Here is a 12,045-nt window from a genome sequence, read left to right as displayed (position 1 = left end):
ACTCAATCAGTGATGTCCTGAGAGATATCTATTTCAAGACCAACCATGTCACGATTGCTGAATCAGGGCCTGGGACTCCTGACCTTACAAACAGCGTGCAGGTCACTTCCTCACTGATGTGTTACGGCAGCAAAATGTGGTGAAAGCCAAACGTATTCTCAAGTATTACACAGGAAAATTCTCTTTTCCCACGAGAAGCTGTTCATAGTTGAACAGTCCTTTAATGTTCGAAATGACCGCGTGTACGCATCATCATCAGTGCAAGCTGCTGAATGTGATTCCAGGGTGCAAAGGTCCCATTACCAAGTATATCATGTTGTGGTGGGACATAAGCGGCTCCATTTTTGTGAACAAGGACTGAAGACATAAGCTACCGTGTACCAAACTAGTGTTGGAGCCCACTCTCCAACCAACAGTGGACTTTCCAACAGGATTCTGCTTCCGCGCATAAGACATGGTCAACACAGGAGTGGCTACAGACCAACATCCCAGACTCCATCTCCACATCAGACTGGCCCCCTGGCAGAACGGATTTGAACTCGTTTGACTACAAACTGTGGTTAGTGCTTCAATCAATGATCTACAAGAAGAAACACTCTAATGTGGACTCCCTGAGGCGCACCCTGGTAAAGGCACCCAACCACTTCTCTATTGACACTATTCATAATTCCCGCTAACACCCCATCCGACTTTGAGCCTGCTTTTGAAAACTGATTGGTGCTCTTCATGCTCCACACTTCCATGTATCATCTTGTAAAAGGATATCAATATATCGTCAACATTGTGTGTGTATTTCATTTCCAAACCTCTCACAGTATTTATGAAATAATTACGTATATAAGCTGATACCTATTGAGGAAGAAACCAAAAAATTCTACAGCTTATCATAAAATTAAGAGCCATTTTGGAGGCTACTCCCCCCGAAACTTTCTTATAATCAAGTTTCACTTTCTACTCATTGGGCATCAATCTTGTTTTCAATTAATTAACATGGAGAAAACGATAACGAAATATCTTACCTGCTAGAAAATCAAAATCTGCAAAGAGGGGTTGATACTCAACTCAATTGCACAGGATGGAGAGAGTGAGTGGAAGATTTACGCTCCAGAAACCTTGGACAATGAAGAAACTAGAAGTTAATTTTACCAATCTGACACATAGCGGTTCCAAATCTTCTTTTTATTCTATGCTAATAAGAACCTGTAAAGTAGAATCATACGTAGTTGATCATTTTTTAATCCAGAACTTACGTCCAACTCTGTCTCAGTTTCCGGAAGACCCAGCAGTCCTCCTTCGGCATCTTCCGATGTCTTTTCCAATTCCTCAATAATGGGTCGTGGTGCTGTTTGAGGCCGTTCACGAATGATGTATCTTCTCGTTGAGGCACCAAAATGAAAAATGCTGTCGATTGGTAGTTGTGTGGGTTTGTTGGCTTCTAGCCTCAAGTGACCGATGAATGTGCCATGAGCTGTTGAAAATAAAAGTATCCATAATGTTATTTTGCAAAAATAATTCAAGAAACAAGATTGTATGTACATAAAATGTCCTTAGGGAAGGGGGATCCTACCCTTTCCAAATATCAAGCATCTCTTATTAAGAGAAAAACGTTACTACCCTCGCCCAAGTCAACAAGAAAACCAACTTTCACAGACCTTTTACAGAAAATAAGAACATTTAACCCATTTCCATTATGCACAAAGTGACTGCCATTTCACAAAGGCCCATACATAATGAATTCAAAATTCAAATCATCTCCTTTCAATAACAATTAAAGCGTAACCAAACCTGATGAATTCCAAAAAGAACTTATATATATGTATGATAAGTTTATATATGTGTGTGTATCAAGTGTATCCAAAAGTATATATGTATCATGTTGATAAAGCAAAATAACGATAAGAAATGAAAATGAAAAATCAACTACAGTGCACCTTCCATACGCTCTTATACAGGAAAAATTGAGAAATAAAATATCATCTCTCCTCAATCAAAAGTTATTGCACAAGATGTACCAATGTAAAAATTGTAACATGAATGGCAGGGATTACATACGAAGGATTATAAATCAAGGAATGTCGCATACGTGAATCCAGAACACTTCGTAAGATTTTATTTTCCAGAAGGACAACCCAGCTTTATGTATTCGGTATATTCCCTCTATCCTGGGCTGCTGCGTTTCCGGACCTACATAACTCAAGCTCGGACAAACGGCATAGTGGCCAGAATCTCACTTTAAGCAGTAGGTTCCGTCTCATATAACTGCGGTGATGAAGAGGAACGTTAACTCCAATAAACTTCTTAAGCACGTGTGAGACATACTGGGACGACGCCTGATCGCCATCCAAAGTCTGGCAACGATTAAAAGATCTACGTCAGCACACAATACCATACCCCAGACAGGAATTTCAGTAGCTGTAAAAGTCCTGCCCCAACAGCTTCTAGTGTAGTCACTCTGGGTGGTAATACAAGGTTTTAAGGTGAGTACATAATGTATGTTTCAAATGCCATGGACAACGTGTTCAGGATGTCCCATAGGCGCAATTTTGGAATCATTACCACCTACCATCACCTTTTTGTGTACCATCAGGTCCTTTTATTTCTCCTGGGTGTTCTTAAGTTAAGTTTCCACCAATGTGACTATTAGTTTGTAGGAAAAGTCATGTCGTACAGTGTCTTCGAGAAAGAATTGTGGGCGGTTGAAAAATACACCGTTTTGTTTGCCAACACAAATATTTTATTCAGTGCAAAACCAAATAGTGTTACTAGAATCCATTACACTATGACAAAAAACATACTAAAATGCGTCTGGATGTTAGTATACTTCTATGTGTGCACTATTCATAGCACGACCCACGTCCAGACAATAATCAATTTCACACTAGACACTGTCGAGCATATCTGGTGTAAAAGTACCAATTGCCTCGTCGATTCTTGCTTTGAATTGGTTCACACTATCAATTTCAACACGGCACACTTTTTATTTGGTAAAACCTCTCAAGAAAAAATCAGGTATGAGGTCAGGTCTTCTTGAGAGCTATGGAATGTCTCCTTTACATCTGATCCATAGATCTCCAAAACGAAAATCCAAAGTACGTGAAATAATACGAGCAAAATGAGGGGGTATCTCATCGTGCTGGAATCTATTTGAAAGGTAGGTGTTTCCATGGCCTCGATTTGTAGGGTAACAAACAGTTCCAGCACATCCAGGTACGAATTTGACGTAATGATTCGTTTGGCGAAGGAAAAGGATCTAATGATTTGAGTCTACGTCAGACTTCACCACGTGCTGACTTTGGATGTACTCGCGTATGACATGTTGTTGTTCAGACCCCCTTTATGCAGAAATTCTGCCTAACACCCGTTGGCATGGAAAGTAGCTTCATCACAGAAGAGGATACGACAAAAAATTGCTCTTTTGCTCGGTCTGGAAAATTACTACCTACCTGCTCTTCTGGCAAGCCATTTCTGACAGACAGTCATAGCAACCAAGTATTCGAACTGCCAAACAAAACAGTGTATTATCCAACCACCAAATGCAATAACTCCTGCACAGATGCCCCTGAAACCCCACCACCATTCTTTCTCGAAGACTGTATTTTGTCTCTTTTTCAAAGGTCACTTGTTTATATAAGGAACAAAAAGGACTGCTATATTGTCCATTTTGTTCGATAATCGTTTGCCATCATTCAGTGAGCTTCATTATTCCTTGTTCATAGAAAGAGTTGTCTTTTATCGGCGTAAAACTGACCGAAACATTGATTTACATAATATGAATTGAACGTTATACCACGCAAGGAATTTTTAAAAGAGCAAAACAAGTGGAAGTCTGACAGTGTAAGGTCCGCAAGTATAGTGGGTGTTGGCAACACATCCCATCTAGGCTCCAATAAGTTTTGACGGATGATTAAATTTGTCTGTGGTTCGCGTTCGCATACTAGAGCTCTGGACATTTACGATTAACAAGCTCTGGACGTTTCTGAATAATGGATTCATTCAAACTGCACACTGTCGATAGTACACAATCGAATTGACTGTTTGGTTCCTTGCTAGAAGCTCGAAAACACACCTTTAAAATCCGACCATACTGAGATCATAACCTTCCTTTGATGAATGTCTGCTTTTGATGTCATCACTAGTAATCTATCGATTTGAAAAATGATAGTTTAAGTTACAGTTAATAAGCATATGACAGATGCTTATGCGCGCCGTCAAATAAACTTATTTGAGTTCATGAAGACCATAAACATTCAGTTTGCTTGTGTATCTCAGCTTCTTCAAGTAGTCGTGAACGCTTGAATGATTGATGTTCAATGTCTCTCCAATCTCTTGTGTCGTGTAACGTTGCTGTCACTCAATAAATGCATTTATTTTGTCATTAACCTCAGTGGGCCTCCGTTACAAACGGGCGCCGTTGAGATCAAAATCACAGCAAGGAACTTCGTGCACCATCACTGGCACTGTCGTTCTTACAAGGCATTGTCGCTGTAAACTTTAAGCAATTTTTCACAAATCTGACGTCCATTTTTCACTTTATGGAAGTTAAACAGTAAAATACGGTGAAAATGTCAATTTGCTTTTCCATCTTCAACTTGTAAAATCGCTAAAACTCAACCAAATCACTTAAGTTTTTTCTAGAACAAAATTAGAAGTATCAGCTGTCAAATTACATAGCAACAATATAGATGGGAATTACTGCTGCAAAAATGAGTCATGACTTTTCCAACAGCCCAATGTATATATATGGTTATCAACATATTGGAAATGTCTTAAGAAATTGCAACTTACATGCTTATCACGACAGGGGACCATCGTTAGCTTGCAGAACATTCCGAGTTCGTCGTGGAATGGAAGCTTATAAGTCATTAATGGTTTCCAGAGGAATAGGATACTATTCCTTATGCAGTGCAGAACTGAGTTCTGTAGCGAGGTAAGATTTTATCTCACTTTCGGCAAGTTGGAGAGATGAGGGAAGGGGGTAACATGTAACAAAAAATTGAAAATTCGAAACGTCTTTTTAGCTTAACATCCCACGATTATGTTGTTTAGGCTAAAGCAGACATCTGAATATGAAAGGAAATCTTTGTGCTCTCCCACCGGGAATCGAACTCGGGTCCACGAGCACCAAACGTATATGCGCTAACCGCTAAACCACCGAGAAGGGTGACATATATTATTGTCCAGTCAATACTTTTCGGGGTCGCGAAGACGAATAGTGACACTCGCGAAGTCATTTGAGTCCAAATTCACTTCCTATTTTAAGTAGGGACATTGAGCAAACAAAATGAACTTCTCCAATTTACCGCAATAATTATAAGAACTAAGAACATTTTCGAGGATTACGGTCCTCATCAGCTTAAATAAGTCCGAGAAAGTTAAAAATTAAACAGAAAATTGTTCTATCCCCTTCCTTAACCATCTATTCAATCCGGAAGTGGTTCAAATTAACGGTTTTTGGTTTCAACCTTTATTGCCATAGAATGAAAACAGGAAGGCATAGCGAGTAATGGCTTTTTGATATGGACTCAGCATCTGAGAAACAGACTCTATCTTTGATCTTATCAATTTATTGCAACCAGTAGTTACAGATATACTACTTCAAGTTTCAGTATTGTATTTCCATAGTTTGGAAGTCTACTGTAGTTTCACACTGTGAAACGCAACTCACTTGTTTACAATTACTGCGGTGAGTATAAAGCATTTTATTTTGTTTATGTTGTGACTACCTTTATTGCTCGCAATCTGTACTTATATACATAATCTTTTATTCATTTAAGAATAAATATTGTTGCTAGGTCGCTTTAAATAATCAATATTGAAAAGTTAAATTAATTGAGTAAATTTTTGGAAGTTGATATGTATGTACTCACCAAATTTTCGCGGTACTCCTCTAATAACTTCTATGTCTTTAATCTTCAATAATTTCAAAAACTGCTGAGAGTTGAATGTAGTTAATTAACACATATTACAATCTTAAAAACTGAACAAAAATGAAAAAAAATAATGAAATCTTTGAGTTTTACGTCCCACGGTTATGCCGGTTAGGCTAAAGGAGACTGGAATGAAGAAAGTGGGAGGAAACGGGAGTGGGAGAATCCCGAGAAAACCCACGCACACGGTGTTTGTCCACCACAAAGTTCACTTGGCGGGAGCAGGGTTTGAACCCGGGACCCCATGCACCAGAGGTGAACGCTCTACCACTGAGTCACCGCCCCCTCCCCCCCAAAAAAAACTGAACAGTTTGATGTAAGTATTGAAATGTATTTACGAATCATGTGCACGCTGCGTATGGATAAACTTAACAAATTTACTTTGCGCACTAATAAACTGCTACAAAACATTTCTTACTGTATCTGTCATACAAAGGGAAATAACAGTTTTCAGTGAACAATCTAATTTCCTCTAGAATTAGTATAGAAGAATCTATACTAATTACTTACTACAGAACATGGTAAGAACACATTTTCTTCTCTTTGAAAACCTTACTTGGAGCCCTCGACGGAGGATGTACAGCAGATTAGTTGGTTGATTTAAAGTTTGGCGTCCCGTTCAGCACCAAGGCTAATTGAGACGTAGATCTACAGCCTGATGTAGGATCTGTATCACATGTGCTTCCACCGCGCATCGAATCCGGGCCTGGCGCAAAAGGAGCAAACGCTAACCATATAGACATGAGAGAGTATCTGAAGTTAAACGCGATGAAAAGTATAGACGTCATTACCGAATACTTTAAAAATTTGGTGAGTACAAACATAATAGAATGTGTTTCTTGCGCACAAAGTTTCAAAATTTTTGAACATGAACTTAAGTACGTAACCAGGGTGTCTACTAAATGTTCATTTTCAAATTCCAGGTTTTATCAAGGTTTATTTTTCCTTTTTTTCCAGGTAGAAAGACATTTATTGTAACACGTATAAGTTAATGCAATTTTATATAGTTCTTAACAAAAACTGGTTATAATTTGGGAATGCATATGGTAAGTGATAGTTTCTTTAAGTGACAAGATGAAAAGAAAAAATGACTGAAATGTAGGTTCTTAAGACACAAAACTTAATAGATCACAAAATTTAACTTTTTCAATTACCTTACTCTCATCATCGGGGACTAATTTAGCTCTTTTTGTAGTCACTGTTATTCACAACGACCATGCCAAACAAATAAAATCTTATTCAGTCTCTTCTTGTACCCTCAACATACTTTCCAAAAACATTCACCGCCTGCACTCTGCTCACGTCTGTCTGTCTTTTTCAACGTCTCGACTGAATAAGTTATTATTGGCTTTTAACTTATGCTGTAGTATATAACTTTCTTGCATTTTACAAAAATATACTTATTCCATACCAACCCCAAAAACAATATTTTAAAAACAATTTCAAAACTTCCAGGTTCCTCGTCCAATTCCAGGCTATTTCCAGGTTTTCCAGGTCCAAAAGTAAATTCCAGGCTAATTCCAGGTTTTCAAGGTCTTCCAGGTCAGTAGACACTCTGGTAACATACTGATGCTCAGGAACCCACATATTATGAAATAAAATATCCTTATTGTTCCGTTGATTCTTAAACTGAGCCAGATATTTTGGCCACGTATTTTTCAGGACATCTCCGAAGGTTCACCTTAATTCTACGTACTTACCTGCAGAAGTAAGCTGAACCTCTGAAGACGTCCGCAGGAAAATAGGTGGACGAAATATCAGGATCATTTTAAGAATCAATAAAACATACACGTAATATAAAGATTTTATTTCATCATATGTACAAGTTGCGTTAAAAAATAAATAAATACAGGACTTTTGCTATGCACCTATTTCGAAAGAAACAAATGCAGCCTTTAAGAGATATCTATTTACTTAAAACTATAAAAACATATTCGGCAAAACGTGATGAATTCTACAATTTAAATATATGGTGAAAAGCAAACAACGAAGTTGTTATAGAAAAGACTAATTATGTACTTGAAAGATACGATGATACTTACTGCTTCCCAAATCTACCAAAAAAGCTCTATTCAGTTGTTTGTGATACACAAGAGCTGCATGTACTCTTGAACACGATGCGTGATCAATACAGAAATCATTCATCTGCGGATTCCTTCCGAATAAGTAACATTTCTTTTCATCTATCATCAGTTTCTACAAAGAAAAAAAAAAAAAACTCAAACATCAATTTTAAAGGAACAAAAAATGTTTAATATATAAAGAAACAAAACTCCAGGATGGCCAACTCGCGGATTTACGTATACATAGATAGGAGTTGGCACATTATGAAACGCAAAGTAGATTTATTTAAAACATAATAAATTCACCTATATAAATAAACACAATGATAATTTATTTATAGGATATTTGAGAAGTCTCAGTATCCTAGATTTAAATATCATAGAGGACGAAGTGGAATTTTAGTTGTAGTACTGGTAACTACTTTATGGTCACAGTCTGGTATTCCTGTTTACCAACAATGTCTGGAATCCTATGTTTGAGATCATGTGAAGCCACGGCTAATGTGAGTAGTTGTTAAAAAAAATGAAAAGAAATCTTTGAGTTTTACGTCCCGTGGTTATGCCGATTAGGCTAAAGGAGACGGTGACGATGAGAAATGAATGAAATGGTGGAATGAAGAAAGTGGGGAGAAACGGGAGAATCCCGAGGAAACCCACGCACACGGTGTTTTCCCACCACGAAGTTCACTTGGCGGGAGCAGGGTTTGAACCCGGGACCCCATGCGCCAGAGGTGAAAGCTCTACCACTGAGCCACCGCAGCCCCTTGTGAGTAGTTGTAGTTACACAGTTGAGGAACTGTTAGTGGCATGTGTGTGGATCCACAAACGACCACACAGTGGCAAAACAATGACACAGTTTAGAGATCGCTTTGGCAAGGACTCATCTCGTCCAAGCATACTTGCTTGATTGGAAGAAGCGTGAATTTATTTCAAGATGTGCCAAAGACGACCGCGAAACGGACGTAAGAAGATGCGAGGACACTGTGTTACCGTTAGAGATGCAAGGGCTCGGGAAAAAACCGGCTTTTTTGGGAAAAAAACTAGGTTTTTTTCTGCTTTGCTTTTTTGCTTAGGAAATTTTGGGCTTTTTATTTTATTTTTTTTATTTTTGAAAATTTTGCTTTAAACTGATAATGCAGACTTTGTTTCGCTTCTCTGCAACAAAAAACTCATTTAATTAGTGGTTGATGCAGATAATAATATGAAACCTCGAAAATAAACCATGAATTTCAAAAAGATTTTTTAAAATTCTTAACATATTTACATTAAGAATTCCAAAGGATTAACCAATATATGTAATAATATTTTAACCTCTTATATACAATAAGTACTTAAAAATTATAAACAAATAACTAGCAAAATTGTATCTAGTATTTTTACTTCACAATATCACACACCCTCTTTTTGAAGCAAAATAAAGAAAAAACATGAGAGAAATCTGCACATCAAGAACTTTGTTTCGGGTGGTTCTGTACATTCTTGAAATTTTTCAGTTAAGTTCTAACTTTCATATACATTGTATGAATATTTCGAACAAATTTTTCAATGATTGATCACATACGTAATAGTAATAATCTCTTACCACCTATCAGGTGCTTCGGATCTGCAAAATCGGTAAAGCTCCAAATTCTGTAATGCACTGACTGTTCCTTAAGCTTGTTCAGAATCGGGAAAGTATCGAATTTTCTGTTCATGGACCATATACGTAATAGACGGTTCATCTGAGCGTATGGTTTCCTAGGCTGTAGAATATATAACCACCATCAAGGTTTACCCAGTCCTGAAGGTTTCTGAATTTTTAACAAGAAAATTCAACATATCGTTACGAAACTTTTTTTTACAAAAGAAAAAAAATATGGAATACATTTAAAAAGAGTGGAAGAATCAATCGCTGTTCAAATTCACAAGAAAGACGACAAAATTGATTGTAATAATTATCGAGGCATTTCTCTTAACATTCTATTAATAAGATTGACCCCATACGCAGATGAAATTATTGAAGATTATCAGTGTGGATTTAGTCGAAATCGACCATATATTTACCATTCGACAAATACTCGAAAAGAAATGGGAATATATTACCCAGTATATCAACTGTTTATTGATTTTAGAAAGGCTTACAACTCGGTTAGGAGGGAAACATTGTGCAACATTCTTACAGAATTTGGAATACCGAAAAAGCTAGATTTATTAAGTGTTTAAATGAATCCCAGAGTAAAGTCCAAGTAGAAAAATGCGAGCTTCCACGTCGAGATTGGCCTGAAACAGGATATGCGTTATCGCCGTTATTATTCAGCTTTGTTCCGGAGTACGCTATAAGAAAAATCAAAGATAGGAACCAGGACCTAGAGTTGAATGGTATTCACCAGGTTATGGTGTATGCTGATGATGTAAATCTAATAGGAGAACAATCGAAAGAAATGCAGATGCCTTATTACACGCTTGCAGGGACATGAGTAAATGCAGAGAAATCTAAATACAAGGAAGTTCACAAGGATCGTAATACGGCAAATTATGAATGCGTTAAAATATCAATACTTTCGACACAGTAGATATTTTCAAATATCTTGAATCAGTATACCAGACCAAAATCATACCCACAAAGAAATTAAATGTCGACTGAAATCAGGAAATTCTTGTTATTATTCAGTTCAAAAAATTTTGTCGTCGCGAATTTTGTCAAGGAATTTAAAGCTTAAAATATATAAAATGATAATCATGCCTGTTATGCTTTATGGTTGTGAAACATGGTCGCTTATGCTGAGGGAAGAACGCAGACTGAAATTATTTGAGAATAAAATTCTGAAACGAATATTTGGACCCAAGAGAAACGGGAATGGGGAATGGCGGAAACTTCATAAGGAGGAACTACATAATTTATACGGTTTACCAAACATCGTTAGAGTCATCAAGTCTAGGAGGCTCAGGTGGGCAGGTCATGTAGCCAGAATGGAAGAAAGTAGGAACGCTTTCAAAGTTTTAACTGGAAACCCAATCGGAAAACATCCATTAGGAAAACCTAGGCCCAGATGGGAAGACAATATTAAGATGGATATAGCAGAATTAGGAATACAGAGTAGAAACTGGATAAGGACAGAAGTCAATGGAGAGCTTTTGTACCATAGAGAAAGAGAGAGAGAGAAAATACATTTTAGTTAAGCACAACAAACATGAGTGAGTGGTTAGCTTTCGCGCTTCTATCTTGAAGTCCGGGATTCAACCCCGCATTCGACCATTTTGACAAAAGTTTTCTTAATTCCATCTGTGAATGTAGAGATAGTGCGTGTACTGTGTGTCCTGGACGACTTCATTTCTAATCGTTTTTAAATTTTTGTTATTACTAATTACCAGCAGTGATGGATTTTCGAAGAGAGTTAGGGTGGGGATGTCTTTCGGATTGAAGTCTCTACCCCGAAATTACGGAATTTCTAAAACAAACTAAATATTAGTTTTGCATTTACTCGTAAACTTCAAGCTGTCCTCAAATAAATAAATAAATAAATAAATAAATAAAAGAAATTTTTAGAAAAACTAAGCATTAATAAGAAAAGTCCCTCCCAAAATACTTTTCTAAATCCGCCACTGATTATCAGTACAAAATGGTCTTCAAGGTTGTATCTGGAAGATTATAGCTGAATATACAAACGAAACGAAATATTTGTTATGCCTGTACTCATAAACTTAAGCTTCTCTTAAATAAGTTAGGAATTTTTAGAAAAACCAAACATTATTCAGAAAAAAAATCCTCCCAAATATTTTTCTAAATCCGATACTGATTATTTCTATCAAATAGTATTCAAGGTTGTGTCCGGAAGATTATTGTTAAATCAATGCACAGCTACAGTATAACGGAAATGCGGAAGTACGTTCTGACAGATATATTGAAAAACGTACGCTCTGAAAGATATATTGAAAAAAAGTAAGTTTAATTATGTGATAGAAGCTAGAGTAGTAAGCTATAAGAAGTGAAACACGGATGACTAAAAAGAAATGATCTAGAGAAGAAAAAAATGTCGATAATTCAGAAGTTAAAATAAACTTAAATACCTTCTAAA

General features: G+C 36.9%; 1 protein-coding gene across 1 annotated transcript in view; it reads right to left on the bottom strand.

The window, feature by feature from the left end:
* NiPp1 (nuclear inhibitor of protein phosphatase 1) overlaps positions 1-12,045 on the bottom strand; it is a 44,296-nt gene that overhangs the window by 17,157 nt on the left and 15,094 nt on the right. Inside the window, exons 3-4 of the mRNA XM_081744420.1 lie at positions 7,970-8,123; positions 1,251-1,468 (exon numbers count right to left, since the gene is read on the bottom strand). Coding sequence (XP_081600546.1) covers positions 1,251-1,468; positions 7,970-8,123 — 372 coding nt within the window. The remainder of the gene's footprint in view (positions 1-1,250; positions 1,469-7,969; positions 8,124-12,045) is intronic.

Source organism: Thermobia domestica, chromosome 2, assembly GCF_964235325.1.
Source record: "Thermobia domestica chromosome 2, izTheDome1.hap1.1, whole genome shotgun sequence".
In the NCBI taxonomy this organism is placed as follows: domain Eukaryota; kingdom Metazoa; phylum Arthropoda; class Insecta; order Zygentoma; family Lepismatidae; genus Thermobia; species Thermobia domestica.
This window is presented reverse-complemented; position numbering and strand designations above follow the sequence as displayed.